Source organism: Drosophila hydei, unplaced genomic scaffold, assembly GCF_003285905.1.
Source record: "Drosophila hydei strain 15085-1641.00,03,60 unplaced genomic scaffold, DhydRS2 tig00008134-arrow-pilon, whole genome shotgun sequence".
Lineage (NCBI taxonomy): Eukaryota > Metazoa > Arthropoda > Insecta > Diptera > Drosophilidae > Drosophila > Drosophila hydei.
The window spans coordinates 2,302,537-2,320,472 of record NW_022045843.1 but is presented as its reverse complement, the minus strand read 5'-3'; the positions used below and the strand labels follow the sequence as shown (position 1 = coordinate 2,320,472).

The window sequence follows — 17,936 nt, the reverse complement described above, 5'->3', positions numbered from 1 at the left end:
CATTCTTCTCTTACAAATGTACATCATAATTGTTTAATTAGTTTAGTTCTAGTTTGTAGTATATGTAATCGTGAACAATTTGTTGATAGATATATACTTCGATTTGGCGCGTAGAAAATACTATTTTAAAATTACGACTTTACGAATTTGATTTATATAAAATAACAATATTGAATTAAAGGAAAAAATTATTTTTTTTTGTTTTCTAACCGGACTATGAAGTTTGAATGCGAACTAGAAATAGATATTAAATATATATGTAAATAATTATTAACATTAAGAGCTAAATACACATAAATAAAAAACGAAAACAGAATTTGAGGATGGGCAGGATTTGCGTTGCCATATGTTAGATAGTCAGTCCGTTCGCAACTCTGTCTAGAGCGTGGCCAGGATGCGAAAGAAGCCCAGACAGGCCGAGAATATGGTCTGTCCGACGCCCCAGAAGAGCGCATAGATCGGTGACATGGGCAAACTGGAAGCGCAATGGACGAACGCAATTACGGCGCTGCTGATGATGCCGCTGCTAGCGGGCGATACAAAGCCCATCACCAGGATCAGTATGGAAAAGAAGCGGCCAAATTTGTGGCGACGCAGCGTCACAAAGGCAACCAGGGCGGCGCAGGTGTGTATAAATATAGATGAGAAGAGTGCCCACAGAAAGACATGATACCACATCTCACGGAACGTGTTGAGCCTGGCCTGTGATCGTAATCCAACCACATCGACTATCGCATCCAGCTCATCCGTATCGTAGGGTTCGGAGTACATGACCAATAGTATCGGCAAGCAGTACGTATATATGTATCGATAATGACGTATTCGTAGAATTTTGGCTACAATTGTTGGAAGTATCCTGTGATTGAGTTGATGTTTTTGTAGTTATTGTTGTTATTATTTGTTTTGTTGCTAATTATTGCTTTTCCGTTGCAGCGACTCCTCGTTTTGGTCATTTGTAAGTTGTTGTCGTTGACTGTTTAATATGCAGCTGCTGTAAACTATAGGTAAAGCACAGCACATTGTTCCTAATTGTATTGAACATTATCAATAAACCTGCAATTGCAAATATTGTAAGAAAAAAATACGTTTTAGTTTAATCGACCTTTTGGCCTATCGCATTGCAACTCTCACATACATACACACACATATATGCATAGAAGCATATATGCCAGTAGTTAATTTGATCCTGTAACCCGTTCCCGTTCCAGCCAGTGCTCTTAAGTCTAATATGTTGTTTTGCCCTTGTGCGATGAATAAATATTTTGCTTTGTTTTCGGTTTTGGGATAGGCAAAACTGGAATCGATTAAGAAGGCCACACCAAAAAATCGCACTTGCAGCGGCAGTGTTTCACCAACTCCTAGCTAAGCATTTTGTGTTTAGCTTTTAAATGCACAGCGTGTTAGTTAGTGATTTGTATTTGCATTGCACAATTGATATACGCTTGATAGATTACTAAAATGTTATGATTAATATTTTTATTTTTCTTGTTTTACTTAATGCGTTCTGTTTTACATAGCAACGTAGCTGGAACGCTTTGGTAAATGAACCACCTAGATAAACCAGCTGTTTAATAAAAAATATCGAAACGCACTTATCGCACAATTAGCTCAGCTGTTGCTTTAATCGATTGCTGAAAATCGGTTTTAGTGCATCTCTAGTTGATATGTCCGCGGGCAGCTGATTTTTGCGTTTCATGCGTGTATTTGATTCGTGTGCGTCTCCATACCAGCCGGAAAATTCTTCAAAACATTGTGTCATTGTATGTAACTAGACTAGTGTTTTAGTATTAGTAAACTAATTAAAAGTAGTGAAAACTTAATATGAATAAGGAACAAGACTATGCCTCAGACAGCGATGAAAGCGACGAGGATTTTTGCCTAGAAAATGAACATGACGCCGAGTCCGGCGAAGAGGAGGAGGAAGAGGACAGCGAAAGCGAGTCGGATAACGAAGACGACGCCGAAGCAGACAAAAAGCCAGGCAAAGCAGCAAAAGGCAAAAGGAAAGACAAAGTGAAGAAAAAGTTAATAGATACAGCAAATGCCGATGCAGGCGTCACACGCAGCACACGTCAAACCGAACCTAAAGAAAATAGACGCAAAGCTGCGGAAAAGGACGAATTGGAATCCGATGAGGAAGTCGACAAATCGCGTTCCGATGCGCTCTGGGCTGACTTTCTGGGTGATGTTGGTGCCAGTAGTGAACCCGCCGCAAAGCCGAAAGAGAATCCATCGCCCGCTAAGCGGACGCAGAGCCCGCCGAGCAAACCCAACAAGCAAGCAACGGAGATTCTTGATTTCGCCGGCGAACAAGTGATTGTGTCTAAAAGCAATACTAGTTCCAGTTCCAGCTCAAGTGCCAAGGAGAACCAAGAACAGCCGGCAGCTCCAATCACTAAATCGCCAGCGCCACGCGGCTTTGCTGCCGGCAAGCGACCAGCCGCCAATGGAGGTGGAGCTGGTGGCTTAGGCTCACTGCTCAATCAGCTGGGTAAAAAGAAGAAAATGTCCGTGTTGGAAAAGTCGCAGCTAGATTGGAAATCCTTCAAGAGCGATGAAGGCATTGACGAGGAGCTGCAAACACACAACAAGGGCAAGGATGGGTGAGTATTTAAGCGTATATTTATGAAAGTGTAGATTAAATGAAGTATGTTTCTTGCAGTTATCTGGAGCGTCAGGACTTCTTACAACGCACCGATCTGCGGCAATTCGAGATCGAGAAAAATATGCGCCAAACGCGGCGTCAAAACTAATTGATCAACTCATCCTCATCCTCGCGAAATACTTTCCAAACACACATTCACACTCGCACTGTCCACACACATTCGTACACGTCTTTCAATTCGGATAGTGCGTATGCTTAATAAGATATATAATTTTATATACACTATATCCGTATTGCTGTTCCAAGCACTATCGCATCATCTAATACATTCAAGTCGTACAATTTTAAAATGTAAAACGCTATAAACACTGAAGAGCAAAACATATATAATTATATACGCAGAGATTAAGTGCTAGCTGAATGACTGTAATTCCCAATTGGTTAAAGTATTAAGGATAATATGGATTTATTTAACTCTTTCTTACTTTGAGATCAAACTGATTGGCTCTAAGCATTAAGGACATTGTAACATAGAAGTTCTTGTAATCCAAGAATGCCCATTTCATTGAGGATGGAAATGTTATATATAGACGTCCTCATCTATTCCTCAACTGTGAAGCCCACGCGCTTGGTATCGCTGCGAGTTAAATGAAGGAACAAGCCGGCAAGTATGCAGCCCAAGCTGCCAAAGCCAATGCACAGCCATCTAAACCAATTGTTGGCATTCAGCACGCTGTATATAAAGATAAAGGATAAAGATAAGAGAGTTAAGCAACTGGATTGTTTACTCTTAAGCTCAACTGACGCAAATATCTTTTTGTGCAGCAGCTGCGTTATCTTTTCATCCAGCTGCAACGATTCCTCGATCCAAAAGAGTGGCATAGCCACAGGACGCAGCTGCGACATTGTTGGCACATCCTTAACTGGCGCAACCTTCAAACTGAACTGCAGGCGATTATACACAGAGAGCACTGTACCAGATAGCTAAGAGAACTTGGACTATTATAGAGAGTAATTGCAACAGTTAAACCAGCCCTATTTCACCTGCTCGAAGATCATTGTGCTGGCATGTTTAGTAGCTGTTGGCGAAAGCCCTTCGACTTGCTCCAGTAACTTCTGATCCGCCCGATAAAAGTGCGGCAAGGAGGCCATTAAAGGCGTGCCACTGCAGCGCATTAGATCCATAGTTCCATCAGCTGGACAGTCGCCGGGATAATCCGTGCAAAAGCAGTGCAGATCCGGTTCCGTCTGGAAAATATTGAATTAGGACTTTACAGAGAGTTTTTCCTTAAGTATTTGTTATTTAGGGGCTTATTATAATATATATTTATCCTTATTAGTTTAAATTCTGAAGAGGTAGGAATAGATTTCCGATGTTTTCCCGAGTTTTGTATGAATCTGCTCACTTACGCTTGGCGATCCAAAGCTTAGCTCGTAGAGCTGAGCGGGCAGCTTGTTGTATTTGGTCTTGCCCATCGACTTGGGTGTCAGAGAGCGGCACAGCTGTGCTGAGTAGCTCCACAGGCCCTGGTGCGGCCGCATTAGCGGAGCAAAGATGGTGCCATCTGTGCCGCGCAAGCGATTGCAGCTGCTGTTGCTGCTGTTTGTCTCCTGCCACACCTGCAACTGCTCCGCTTCGTTGAAGGATAGAACTCGACCCACTGTCAATTGCTTAGAGCTGGTGAGTGTCACTTTGAAGCGTCCGGCATTTGTGTGATTGCCCTGCAAAGGGAAGCACTTCAATAGGAAAACTTTAAATATGTTCCTTAGGCTTGACTTGCCGCGCCCATCAAAGAGAATTTGTAGTGCGTGGCGTTGAGGGAGACAGCACCAGGTACGGCGCCTGCTTGGAACTGCTGGCAAATGGCCTGCACCGCGGCATGATCTGAGCCGCAGTTGACGTCGATGCCAGAGAAAAACAAATCCTTGAACTTGGCTGTTATAAAAGCGCTTTGAGGTGTGAAAATCAGATCCAGTCCCAGAGCAACAGCAGCCTGCACTTCGGCTGGCTGTCCCAGATTTGCTATGGCCAGAAACTAAGGCGGCGAAGTTGGTTGAAATAGCGAGACTCAAGTACAACTTAGGATTTACCTGCAGCAAGGGATGTGGCATAGTTATAAGCTCCTCCCCGCTCAGACCCAAATCGGATCGGAACTGAAATGTGTTGCGCATGCTAAAGCTGATTGCGTTCTCTGCTTCGATATCCACAATGTCATATTTGTCTTTCCATTCTCTGCAAAGCAAGAACTGTCATTAAATAAATTCTAGATGGGCCACTGCTGCTTACTCATAGACAAATGGACCCACTTCCTGTAGCTGCGGCTTGCCACCGCCTTCTATATCCTGCGCATTCGTAACATTGAATACATAAATCTTAAAGCTGAGTGGAAACGGCATTTTCTCCCACAACTGACGCGTGTCACTGCCAGGCTTAAGATTAACACTCTAGGCAAATATGTATATATATAATATATATACTATATACTATCATATCACATCACTCACTCGCTTGATCAGCTGCTTAAAGACCAGGGGAAATGCTAGAAATCCAATCAGGGCGCCCAGCAGCAGCACCACGAAGGACACAATCATAACTTTAAGATACATTTTCACTTCGACTACTCGAGCTCGTTTGAGCTAGTTATTTTTGAATCGCCCTCATTTAATACGATTCGTGTGGCATAATTTGGGAATTTTTAATGCGGCTCTCATCAATTTTTGATAACTTCGATTCCTGGCAAACTCTCGACATTTGTTTATCAACTGAACAAGTTGCGCCTAATTAACATGTGACCCATTTAATTTGTTGTTTTTTTTAGAGCCTCTATTAAGTAATTAGTGTATTGATTATATACAGCAGAATTGTAAACTGTATTTAGAGCATTAAATATTTATCAAAGATGCAACAGGTGTGAAAACTTGTTTAGAGCGCTTGCTACTTAGCCGGGACAGCCACCATTGGCTTCGGTCTTAGCTAGCTTACAGTGGTGGCAAGAATAAGCATGTCACATATGTAGAATAGCGGGAAATTAGATTTAATGAATTGATTTTTATTTTAAAAACTAAAAATATATTTAAATAATGACTTATTTTTACTTCTTTATCAACATTCATCAGTGAATTATAGTTGCAGTACTTATGAGAATCGCAAAGAAGGCCGTTTGGTTTCGCTTAAGACAATATTCCTGAATATGCAATCTCAACCGTTTCCTGAAGTCTTCTCTGATTTGACTCCTCATGCACTTCACATTCACAATAAAAACCAATTTCGTTTCACATTTAGGCCATTTGAAGACATTTATTATTAAATTTGGCATTTGGAATATGATCAACATAACGTATAAAAGCCGCGGGCACTGAGCACTTGGCTAAAACTGAAAACACGTGTAAATACTACGCTAGATACAAGCTACATTTAGATATATGTATATATATTAGGGTACAGTTAGGACGTTCATTATAAATATATATATATAAATTATATACACTTAAATTCCACTAAGAAAGCAAAACTAGAAAAACGAAATAAAATTTGTACAGTTCTCAAAATGTTGGAGATACGCAGATCTGAATATGTATGTGTAGGAGGTGTATATATATAGATAGTTTGTATATGATAAAAATCAGTCAAGATTGAGGAGACACACGAAGAGAGATTCGTTTCGAAGTTTGGAGTTCTAATCGAGTTCCACCTCCTTGAAGAGCGTTTGGCTTTCGGCTTCGCGCGTGAGCGGCATTGCCGCCTGCTCCTCGTGCAGCTCGACGATCTCCAGCTGCTTGAAAGACGTTTGGCTAATGGCCTCGCGCGTCACAGGCTCCTCCAGGACTTGTTCGCTGGTGGGCGGCAAGGACAGGCCAGCGGATAGCATATGTGAGGCTGAAGTGCTGCAAGGATCAAGGCGAGAAATCAGGAGATTAGTTAACTATTTGCAGACTGTGCACTATTGTTGGACTCACTTCAAGGAGTAGGTGGAGCGATAGAGCGGCGGCGGGGTATTCATGCGCACTGCAGCATACGCTGCCTGTGGATGGGCGCTGGGATGATAGACGAAGGCGTACTCGTTCAGCGAGGTCAAATACGAGGGCGGCGGCGGCCGATGCTGAAACTCTGGATAGAGATAGCTGCCCGGAAGCAAGCGATTCGTGCAGTGCGGACTGTTGCAGTTCCGGCAGGTCTCCATGCGTCGGAAGCAGGGGCAATCGTCCACATCGTCGGGCAGACTGAGACGCCAAATGGCGCCCGAAATGACCAGCAGGGAGACGCCAATGCCAATCATCAGCAGCGCAGCGCTCAAGTACTGTGTCGAGTGCTCAATCAGACCCGTCGAGCCCAGCACAATGCCGCCCAGCGTGCAGGCGACGCCGCCCAGCGCAAAGATGCCAATGACAAAGGGCAGCGAGGGTCGCGCGAACCATTTGCGAAAACTGTAGCCCAGCGGAGCGCCGCCCAGCTCAGCGCTGTCCGCCACACCAGCTGCCATAGCGGACATGTTCAGGTTGGTGCTGGCCATAGTGTTGGCCACATCGCCGCTGCCACCGGCCAGCGGTACAGCCACGTCCAAGAGCGTTCTGTAAGCAGAAGAATAGACAATGCACTGTGAGAAAAAGTTGGTAGAAAATGTAAGCAATGCGAGGGGCTGGGAATGTTATAAAATATATAGGAAGATATCAAATTGAATGACTTTTTATAGATTAAGGTGTACACTAGGCTATGCCTAAGTTAGGCTAAATGTGTCTTAGGATAGCGTGTGGTATATGGTATCTATCTGAGAAGGAGAAGGAGATTAAGAATGCCAATGAAAATGAGGCATACTAAGATAAAGAATCTTTTAGATAAGATAGTCCCAATTACTTTCGATAGTGTAAGATATATAAAATCTATTTCTAGAGTATCCTAGAATATGATATATAGAAAATAAACTGTGAGAAAAATGTTAATATATATTTATATATATATATAAAATCTTTTCTCTCAGTGCACTAAATTTATCTCGCCTTTGACTGCCAACTACCTGAGTTGCGTTGTTCAGGTAGGCTAAGGTCTAGCTGCTGCGGCTCATATTACATCATAGGTCCAGAGGATCCTTTGCTCAGCCACATGTTACGCGTCCTTTGCACTTATGCCCTAACTAAGCGCACTTCGCTGCTCCTCCCCTAGTTCCAACTGCTGCTCTTTGTCTGGCTTTCAAATCTATGATTTAGAACACACACACAGAGGCACTCGTACACACACACATATGCACATTTGTTGTCCAGTTTGTGCCTGCATAAATTGTCGAAAAAGATTCTTTGAGCTCGACACATTGCACCTGCCTCTGTCCTGACTCAGACCCTGATCCTTACACACACACAGACAGACAGACAGCCAGACGCACAGATATCCTAAGCATGCCCCTCGCTGTGCGTGTGCGTGGCCCATTTGATTTTAGAACTACTTGGCAGCTGTTTCACATTTGATTTGCTGTTTGGCTTTTGTCTTTCTCTGCTTTGTATCTTATCTTTTTGTATCTTTTGGCTGTCTGTCAGGCAAGGGCCTGGAATACCCCTACCATCATTTATTTTTCAGCCATAAACTAAATGTGAATTGTTTATTTTTTAAATGCGTCCAGCTCGAAATATTAAAACTACATAAAACTATTAATTCTGCTGCATTGAGGTGTGAAGAGTAAACCAATTTTGTTGCATCGTAAAACCAAAATATGCGCATAAATCAAAAGCTGACGGCCAGGAAGCATTCAACAATAAAATATAAAAAATTTAAAGGAAAGCGTTTGAAAAGCCCTAAAAAACTGAAGAGCATAAAATGTTGGGGTTGTGGTTGAGGCTGAGGCTGCGGCTGACAGAGAGTCAAACGCTCGAGATTTCATTTAATTACAAACGCCCAACAGCTGCGGGCGCTGCGCCGCCCCGATCAGCGGCTCCCCTAGACTAATTCAAAGACAAAGCGCGTCACAGTCAATTGTCTGTAATTTGTCATATGAGAACTAAAAAGAAAAAATAACAAAAAAAAGGCCCACAGAAAACGAATAAAAAGTGAAAAACTATAACATTAATTAGGCTCCTCTGGAAATTGGGCTGCTCCGTCAGAAGTGGGGGCCATGTTGGATGTGAAGGAATGTGGGCTACGATGTGATTATGAGTGAAATTTTAGAGGTAGACTTAAGTTTGATTAGTTTTGCTTAGAAGAAGCTGAACTTCATTTAAAACTTAAGCAGCTTAACTATATTAGTTATACAATTAGTTAAGCTACTTAAAGAGTTAGCCAAATGTGCTTCATTATCTACAATTTCTAGATAATGAAAAGCATCTGTTAGAAGTTACTCTAAAAACTAAAAATATTGAAGCTATATGATATGATAACTATATATTTTATATAATCAAATTTTTAAATGTTTTTTTTTTTACAGATCTGTATTAGATTATATTAATAATATTCTTTGAATATATATTTTTATTTATTTTGTTTTATATTATTTTGCAAAGAAAAATGTTTTCTGGGATCAAAGTCTTTGAAATAATTTTCAACAAGATCTAACAAATATTTATATAAATTAAAATTAAAATTTTTATTTATTTCAATCAAACAAGATATATCTCAATCAGAATACAATTTTATTTTTGTTATTTCTGTATAAGTTTTCTATAATAATAATTTCTATAATAATAATTTCGTCAGCAGACTTGCATCAATTGAAATTTTAAAATATCTGAACTGGAAATTTAATTTGAATTTAGCTCAATTCGAAAACAGAGAAATAAGTTTTCTCAGAATAAATTCTTTAGCGAATTTCCTTATAAGATTTCTAGCATATTAAACTCAATCAAAATCTGCAACTAAAATCTTGAAACTTATCTTTTTTCTTTCAATGAAAACTTACATAAGCTCGACAATGAGTTTTCGCATAAAAGCTACATGAGCTGTAGTCATACTACATAGCTGACTTATATATAAATATAAGTATTTCTTTTATAAAAAAAAGTTTCAGTTACAAATTTGATAAGTTTAGCTTGATTGTGCTTACATAAACCAGCTTATCGCGAAAGTGTAGTTTCATATGGTTCTGCTATAAATACAATTATGCAGAACTTAAATATATATATATATATATATATATACATATATATATATATATATATATATATATATATATAAAGTCAGCCACAGCAAACGAGGAAAAATAGTAAAAGAAAGAGCTGAGTGCACAGTTTATGCTTGTAATTGGGGCGTGAAGAGACACAAAAATTTGATATTATATAAAAAAAGAAGTCATTTATTAATAAAAAAAAAATATATATATATATATATATCTGTTGTAAACATTATGTATGTCGCGTATTGTCACACTTATTTATGACATTTGTAAGTTGTCAAAAAAAAAGAAGAAAGAAAGACACAAAAAAAAAACACTCTGATGCATGCTGTCTGGTCGTAGATCAGAGAAATGATGGACATACATCGCTTGGGCCATGCCATAAATTTTATTCACATAATTCAGTCAAAAGCTTCGTTTATAATTTGCAACACGTACGACATATAATATGCAACTGTTCTCCCCGCATTGCTGTGTGTATCTTTCAGATACTTTATGTTCCAGCCCGCCTGACGGCCTTTTACAATGTCTTTAATGATCTTTGGCTAACTGTTTGAAATAAAAGTTCGATCATTTGTCAGCTAGATCGTTAGCTAATGAAGCGACACGCGCCACAGCATACAAAGGTACAAGATTCCAGATATAATATACAAAGATACAGATACATTTGTATATATAGAAAAAGATACTTAGATACAATATTTGTTTGCCCCTGCTGCACTGTGGCACTTGTGACTTATGTGCTTGCATCTTGACACCGCCAGCATTTTTAATGACACCCTTCAGCCACACACACACACACACACACACACACACGCCTAATTTATGTGCTTTTGTGTGTGTGGCATTTATTGTTATTCGAATATGTTCGCTGCACTCTCGCCGGCTCGTAAACATTTGCTGCCTCGCTCGGCTTTCGGTTTCGGTTTCTTCGACTCTTAAGCTCAATCAGCGCGCATTGTAACTGAAATGGGGCAGCCAAGCAGTGAGATGCTGCCACAGATACCTCGCTCGCTGTGCCACATGAGGCAGCAAGCTATATGCCATACAAATAAAATAGCTATAAACGTGCCTGCGGCACTGCAACTAAATATCATATTCGGCTGAAGATAAAATTTAATGAGTCTATCGAAATTTATCGATAACTTTATTTTAATGTTATCAAATTGAGAAATCAATTGAAATATTTCGTTCGTGTTATGCAGAGGCTAAATATTTCATTGTCATTGTAGATGTGGGCAGGCGTAAGCTTATCAGCTTGAGATATATATTGAACTGAGGAATAGTCGATTGTTCTATATGGTATAAACAGAAGTAGGCGTGGCTGTTGCCTTAAATGTTAATATGCTTGAACTGCAGCAATAGTCGAGCTGATCTAGCTCTGTTTATCTGTCAATCTTGTCTTAGGAACTTTTGTATAGCAGGTATCGATCATATTTGTTGCATAGACTCGATAGCTTAATTTTCCATTTATCATGCAATCGATATATAAAATGATCGAATTTTATTTATGTGTTAAGAGAGAGTCTTCAAATTTGATTTCCGCATATTTTTAGTCGAGCTAGTTTTCTAGCCTAGCTTATGTTTTACAGATCTGACTGATCTTTCGTTCAGAATGATCACAGATGAATGATTAGCTCTAAATAGCACAAATCAGTTAATTGGAATTCGCATTATTGAGCATACCCGGAATAAAGTAATCTGCTCAGACCACAAAATAAAGTAATTATAAGTAAATTATATACATTTTCTAAGATCTAGTTCTGCCCCTTTGTGGGATCTAATGTTCATAGGGTATTCGAGTTGAAGTAGTTGCTATTGGATTGCGTAGCACAATCTCCGCAGCGACTTCCGTTGCAATTTAGCTGTCCTATTGTCTGTCTGCAAGATCCGAGTGCCGTGAGTCGAGACTTGAGACTTTCTTTGCCGCGTCATTAGCCGCAGCGAACGCATTAAGCCACTTGCTGCTTGCTGACTGTTGACTGCTGACCCAATTTTCAGCTTGGGTCTCTAGCAACTGTTGACTGTCATTAGGCATAATTACTTCCCTAATAGCATTCGCTGCTTTTGGCCAGGTTTGTTAAAAACACTTACATTGCGCATGCGCATGCGTAGCCCAAAACACTTGACCGCGCAGCTCTCAGCAGCTGAGACATAATTAAGAATGCCATTAGAGTAAAAGCCGTCAGGTAAAAGACAATAGAAGCCGTAATTGGGTGCCAAAAAAGACAACAATAAAAACTAACAAAATAAAGTGAAATAGGAAATGCGTAAATGTTATAAAAAAAAGTCACGCCACAATTCTCTGTGCGTAATATGTAAATGTACTTAAAAAAACAGTTTGAAATTAAAAATTTCTCGTTTGAAATTGGCCGCCGTTGTATGTTGCATGTTGCATGTAGCATGTTGGCTGTGAGAGAGGCGTCAACCTCACATTTCACATAGTCCGAGTACAAAGTATGATTAAAAGTCGATTAGAATTATTAGGCATAAATTTGGAGCTTAAAAGATCCTCCCCAGCAGCTGCTGCTGCTGGGCAAAAGAAAACGTGAAATATAAGCGGCTTAGGCCATAAATCGCTCTAGCTATTGTTTACAGCTTAACTGGGCCTACGGGTTGACCCAGTCGAGCACGAGCTCGCCTATGTGTGTAGGCTACTGTTTTTTTTTCCTGCTTCCCCCCACTTTTGGAAGAAGAAGAAGAAAAATGATGATGAGCCTGATGCCGTCTAAGAGCTAAGAGCCCAGCCTATCATTAAACAGAGCGGACTGTCTTTCTTCTCCGCACACACAGCGGTTCTTTTTCTTCTTCTTCTTCTTCGTCGTCTCTACCCTAATGAATGCCCACATTAAGCTGTACTTAAGCTCGGCTTCAGACATAACTGTACTGCAACTAATGGATTTCTGTAGATATATCTAAAAGTATATATATATACACTTATATATCATTAGTTATTTGAAAAAGCCCTAGCTGCTGAGCTGTCTGCTGTCTGCTGTTTGTTGTTAGGCTTAGGGCTGTTTAACAAAATTTGTTTAGCAACCCTTAAGGCTAAACACTTGAAAAATATTATTAGTCAGCAACGGGCAAAGCTGGCAAAGCGGTAGCTGAAGTTGATTGCCCTATGATCCATTTTTATATGCACTGACTTTGGGCAGCTTCGAAATGTTATTGAATTTGTCAATGGAATATTTTTTAAGAATATATATATAATTGATGATTATGAAGGGTGGCTATAGGAAATACTATATATACTATATACTCCACTCAAATTTAATTTTTTGGCACTTATTCGAGTCACTCTAGCTTATATGTTATTTTTAACTACATTTTTCATATAAAAATCTTAAAGCGCATTCAAGCTTCAGCAGTTCAAAGTCTTTTTCTATTTTCAAAAATTTCAAAGTCAATTTTTTTTATTTTGCCTGCCCTCATGGCTGCATCTGTCTGATAAAATATGCCAGGCAAAAAAAAAAAAATAAATAAAATTCAATTTTGCTGTAAAGTGTTAGAGGGTCTGAGTAGTGCTTTCGGTCTTTGGATGGGATTTGGGGTTGCTGCGACAAAACGCTTGAAGGTAACAACGTTTATTATCAATAAACGCCAAAGGCTATTCGAAAAAGGGGCGAGGGACCTCTAAAAATCAACTTGAAGTTTTAAAAAAAACCTAAGAAGAAGATCTGTGAGTAATGAGCATTTTATGGGCTGATGAGTTTTGTAGTTGGAGTGTGTGTGTGGTTGTGTGCGTGGCACAGATTAAAGACGCAGTTATATGATACTTCGGCCGCAGGGACTTGTGAATGGGGGCAGGTTTTCTGCTCATTCATCAGGATGTGCGAGGACATAAGATTATAAAGCAGGCCAAGCCAAGCTAGTTAAGTGACGACCGAGAGACGACCACAAAACTGAAATTCAAACTGACTATTGATGCGACTTCCTCTGCACACGGCCAACTCTGTCGCTCCCTCTCCATCTCACCCTCTCTCTCTGCTTGTGGTGTCAAATGACAGCGTCAAGAAGGTGAGTTCAAGGAACGAAAAACTCTGATGAACACGATTCGTGCCATGGCACTAAAAAAAGAATTTCAATTCGAACTCTAGGCCCAATTCTTTGCCTGTGCACTCAAGCGTTACACTCTATCGATTTTATGTGCACAACAAATATACACACACACATACAGCACACACATTACATTGTCAAATTATTTTGAACTCTCGTTTTTGATTTGTTTAGGCAGTTTTTCCCTTTTCTTTCATTTTTCCTATGAATTGTGTTACTGAACTTGTTGCCAATGTTTGTTTCATATTGAAAATTGATATTTTCTGATATGAAGCGCAAACAATTGTTTCAATTAACTCTCAAGTGCTATTTAATGTTGTCATAGATACCCTGTAAACAATTAAAGTGCAGTTAATGCATGTAACAATGTCATATCTCGAACATATCTATTTATCTCGAACATAACTATGGATTCTCTTTAAAAATTTTATGGTTATATATGAGAGTATCAACTATTAATACAGAAAATTTCATTATTGTAGCTATAATAATACTTGAGCTATTTGAGTATTAGCAAAGCTACTAAATTGTTGCCTTTTAGAAGTTACGCTCATATTATTTTTCTATTAATGCTATATATTTTATTTATATAAATTTTACAATTTTTCATTCAAATGAACGCCTAAATTATTTTTTGAAAATTTGCATAGGGTATCTGCCAGTCGTTCATGCTCTTTTCTTTAACGCTATCAGAATGCATTTCTGACAGCAAATATTTGACTCTTGTAAATGTCATAATTTTTCTTTTTTATGATCTTTGAGGTCTCTTGGCATACAATAATACTATATATATAGTATTTCCATAGGCATGATAAGGGCATCTCGCCTTGGCATCTCGTTAAAGCTTCTCATTGGCTGTCTATCACTTTTTCATTACTGATTTTGATTTTGATTTTTATTTTGTGGAGTGTCTCGTGTCAATCGTTCCGTTTTTTATTTATTTTTTTATAGTTCCAGTTTTTAATTGGCTTTGCTACGTTTTCCTTGACCCATCAAAGGGGGCTTGACTAATGCCTAATGCAGGTGTCCATCAAATACTTCTGGCCGCTGAATCGAGCGTAGCTAATTGTGAAACTTACAAACATTACGAGAGTTTCATGTGCTTCTGTATCTTTTGTTGTTGAGCTCATTAATCATGTCGCCTATTTTAATAAAAATTGTATTTTCTTCTCTTATTATTTTTAGTTACAACTTGCCTAAAAATACTTTTTGGGCTCTTATAACTATGACAATTAATCAAAGACATTTTTTGTTGTTGTTGTTTTTGTTGGACATGTTCCATGTTCTGTTGGGCTGACAAAATTTATGCGCCACTATTAATTTTGATGCTTCTAGCACAAAATTCCACGAATTGATGAGCTGTGTGTGCATGTGATAGACTAAAGTGATACCCTGTATATATTTGGAAGTGTCTTTGGTATCTAAAATGTTTGTAAAACTGTGTTGAAGCAAATATAGTTTATTGAATTTTATAAGTATAAAATTGATCGATTAAGGCTTTACAGTGTTATCGATAACATATATCGAAAGTTTTTAAAGTTTATTTTTGTTAATATTTGTTGGTCTTTTTTGATTTATGTATAATAAAAGCATTTTAGTAATTGAAATTAGTGAAAATAATGATCGATAATAATTTAAGCTGCTTATCGATATTCATAATTGACTGTGCTAAATGTTTATTATCGATTTTGAATAGAAATATATATAGGGAATCTGATGCTTATAAGCGAAAGATAAGTGAAACATATTGAGCAAATTGTTTGCTGTCGATAACCGATAGTTATCGAAAAAGATTTCAGACTATGAATAGTCAATAGCTATGCTTTAATTTCTGTAGATATGTAGCTTATCAGCTTTATATTAAGCCTGGTCTTATCACATGCTGTACAATATACCCAACAGCAGTCACGGCTACAGGGTATATGCACATACAGCTTTTGTGATAATCGCCGAGGCCTTACATGTGACATGTTAAACAGCAGCAGCAGCAGCAGCAGTTGTGCCCCTCGCTGCGGCAGAGGCAGTGCCAAGTACAAACGTCTGGCCGTATCTTTAGCTTTATGGAATTCCTCTCGTGTGCATATCAATGTCAGTTAATCTGCCCAATAAGGCATAAAGTGGAGTGGCATAGAGAGCCGACTGCTGACTGCCGAGTGTGGCTGCCCTTTAAAGACTTGCCAAGTGGCAGCAAATCTCTGCTCCAGTTTCTTCGCTTGTGCAAGGGGAAGAGCATTTGCTTGTGCGTGACATGATTTTTGTTGAATGATAAAGTTTTATTTCTGGAGCGGCAGCAGATGGAGGAGCAGGAGAAGCAGCAGCAGCCAAAGCAGCAGCAGTAGGCCCCGCGGCAGCATGCCAATTATAATTTTAAATGCGTCTGTCAAACTTTCGGTTTCAGCGAGACGGCCACATCGAGTGGCTACTGTAACAGCGCCTCGTCTGACCAGGCGAGGCCAGACAGTAGCCATTTTTAATGGTCACTTCCTGAACGATTTCGGTGTGTGTGGCTGGCTGCCCTTTGGCTACCGCTGTCATTTTAGCGTCTGTTTTTATGCCACTTTTTATGGCACATTTTGAGAGAGAAAAAAAGTAGCAGAAGAAGTTACCTGCGTAGATGATGATGACCATGCGGATGGGTCAGGCCTATGGGTCGCTGCTGATAGTATTGATGATATTGCAGCTCGGGATTCGCATTGAGAAAGGGTGAAGTGGCCGCCGCATTGGCCATGGCATTGGCGGCTGCCGCATGATGATGATGATGGTCCAGGAAGATGGTCGTATATTGTGGCGGGTAGCTGCCAACAGGTGGCGCTCCGTTGGCAGCAACTGTGGCGCCAGCGCCTGCGACTGCAACGGGATTGCTGTTGCATTTGCCTTTGTTGTTGCTCTTGCTGTGGGACTTGCGGCGCGTGCGCTTGCTCTGGCGGGAGTCGGAACGAGAGCAGGCGCTCGTGTTAAGCGCTGCAGTTGCGGGTGGTGCAGCAGCTCCAGCTGCAGTGGAAGTGAATTGCAGCTCACTGTAGATGCTCGACTCGAGCATGTTGCTCTCGGATGTGGTGCGATTCAAGATGAACTGCTCAAATTCGTTATCCTCCTCCATAGAGAGGCCGCATTGCTGCCGATGCTGATGCTGCTGTTGCTCTAACAGCGCTGTGCATTCGGCAGACATTTCCTCATTTCCATTCGGATGCGCTGCATCAATGTCATGGCGACTCCGATGGAGGCTGTTGCTGCTCTGACTGGCGCTAATCACAATTTCCGGTATGACAAATGTCGAAATTGGTGGCGGCGGCTGTTGTTTCCTGTGCTCGTTCATGGCTCCCAGCATGGTGCCGTTTTCAAACACAATAGTAGGCGTGGCAGCCATCACTTTATTAGCACAAATACACTTGGCTCCTTAGGCTCTTAAGCACTATATATTATAAATTTATTTCTTTTTGGGTCCCTAACTGCGTCTGGCCCTCAATTTATAACATTTTTCATTTATTTTGGCACAAAAAAACTTTATATAGATTTTCTTCTGCTTTTTTATGTAGCTCGACTTTCGCCTGTACGCGCCAAATTTTTACGCACACGAGTTTTGCAGCAATCAGCTTTTTGCTTGTGGTAACGTGTTTAGCTCCTACGCTGCGTGCATGAACCGTCTCGGTGCGCGTACCGCCAAAAACTGATTTGTATTGTTGATGCGTTTGTTGTGTTTACGGCTTCTGGTTTTTCAACTTCAATCGCTCTCTTCTATTTTCTCGCTCTCTTTCTTGTTTTGTTCGTGACGACGTCGACGTCGTTAATGGTTCTCTCTGGTATAAGCAACCACCACCAACAAGGCAAACGCATACAGTTCGTGCGCTGCATCTCATTGACGACGTCACTAATGCTGCTGCTGCTGCACTCTCAATAGCGCTCACGCACTAACACTAGCAAGAAACACCCTCGCCCTCACATTCGTTGCAAAGATGTTCGACGAGTTTTTGAGCTCCACAGTTCGTATGCGTTGGCTCTCTGCTCTTCCTCTCTTTGGTTTCCATGTTGTTGTTTACTTCGCTCTCTCTCTCTCTCTAGCTGCTGTCTTCCAGGAGCGTACTTTTGCTTTGGGCGCATTTGCAGTAGTAATTGCATGTTGCTCGAACTCTTCTGTAGTCGCTCCTGTGCCCGTCGCTTCACACTTTTACTAAAAGAACATTTAC

The 17,936-nt window shown here is 40.2% G+C and overlaps 4 protein-coding genes across 7 annotated transcripts; 1 reads left to right on the top strand and 3 right to left on the bottom strand.

Moving 5' to 3' along the window:
• Positions 1-189: 189 nt before the first annotated feature.
• On the bottom strand, positions 190-1,547 carry LOC111604103 (transmembrane protein 170A). 3 transcript variants are annotated; one of them, XM_023322006.2, is made up of 2 exons: positions 1,132-1,547; positions 190-1,053 (listed from the first exon to the last, which is right to left on the bottom strand). In XM_023322006.2, exon 2 carries the CDS (start codon positions 769-771, stop codon positions 379-381), a length of 393 nt encoding a protein of 130 aa, XP_023177774.1. In that variant the 5' UTR covers positions 772-1,053; positions 1,132-1,547; the 3' UTR covers positions 190-378. The 3 variants fall into 3 exon arrangements, with proteins under 3 accessions (XP_023177774.1, XP_023177775.1, XP_023177773.1); XM_023322007.2 differs by having other exon boundaries at positions 1,140-1,547; XM_023322005.2 differs by having other exon boundaries at positions 1,136-1,546.
• A 98-nt stretch (positions 1,548-1,645) lies between these two features.
• Positions 1,646-3,025, top strand: LOC111604100 (craniofacial development protein 1). Of its 2 annotated transcripts, none has more exons than XM_023322000.2 (3): positions 1,646-1,760; positions 1,831-2,603; positions 2,663-3,025. In XM_023322000.2, the coding sequence occupies exons 1-3, from the start codon at positions 1,695-1,697 to the stop codon at positions 2,751-2,753; spliced, it is 930 nt and encodes a 309-aa protein (XP_023177768.2). In that variant the 5' UTR covers positions 1,646-1,694; the 3' UTR covers positions 2,754-3,025. The 2 variants fall into 2 exon arrangements, with proteins under 2 accessions (XP_023177768.2, XP_023177769.2); XM_023322001.2 differs by having other exon boundaries at positions 1,679-1,760; positions 1,810-2,603; positions 2,663-3,024.
• A 180-nt stretch (positions 3,026-3,205) lies between these two features.
• LOC111604078 (sensory neuron membrane protein 1-like) lies at positions 3,206-5,212 on the bottom strand. The gene is given in 8 exon segments (XM_030225519.1): positions 3,206-3,338; positions 3,411-3,550; positions 3,650-3,853; positions 4,016-4,296; positions 4,383-4,647; positions 4,649-4,838; positions 4,893-5,050; positions 5,111-5,212. Coding segments are annotated over 8 exon segments (1,473 nt in total).
• A 952-nt stretch (positions 5,213-6,164) lies between these two features.
• Positions 6,165-17,401, bottom strand: LOC111604140. The gene is made up of 3 exons (XM_023322058.2): positions 16,359-17,401; positions 6,563-7,174; positions 6,165-6,490 (listed from the first exon to the last, which is right to left on the bottom strand). The coding sequence occupies exons 1-3, from the start codon at positions 17,117-17,119 to the stop codon at positions 6,283-6,285; spliced, it is 1,581 nt and encodes a 526-aa protein (XP_023177826.1). The 5' UTR covers positions 17,120-17,401; the 3' UTR covers positions 6,165-6,282.
• Between the last annotated feature and the right edge of the window lie 535 nt (positions 17,402-17,936).

Coding starts and splice junctions, on each gene's coding strand:
- LOC111604100 (XM_023322000.2), top strand. CDS start 1,695: ATGCGTGTATTTGATTCGTGTGCGTCTCCATACCAGCCGGAAAATTCT. Junction 1,761..1,830: donor CTTCAAAACATTGTGTCATT/GTATGTAACTAG, acceptor AATATGAATAAG/GAACAAGACTATGCCTCAGA. Junction 2,604..2,662: donor CACAACAAGGGCAAGGATGG/GTGAGTATTTAA, acceptor TGTTTCTTGCAG/TTATCTGGAGCGTCAGGACT.
- LOC111604140 (XM_023322058.2), bottom strand. CDS start 17,119: ATGGCTGCCACGCCTACTATTGTGTTTGAAAACGGCACCATGCTGGGA. Junction 7,175..16,358: donor GGTCATCATCATCTACGCAG/GTAACTTCTTCT, acceptor TTCTGCTTACAG/AACGCTCTTGGACGTGGCTG. Junction 6,491..6,562: donor CGCTCCACCTACTCCTTGAA/GTGAGTCCAACA, acceptor TGATCCTTGCAG/CACTTCAGCCTCACATATGC.
- LOC111604103 (XM_023322006.2), bottom strand. CDS start 771: ATGTACTCCGAACCCTACGATACGGATGAGCTGGATGCGATAGTCGAT.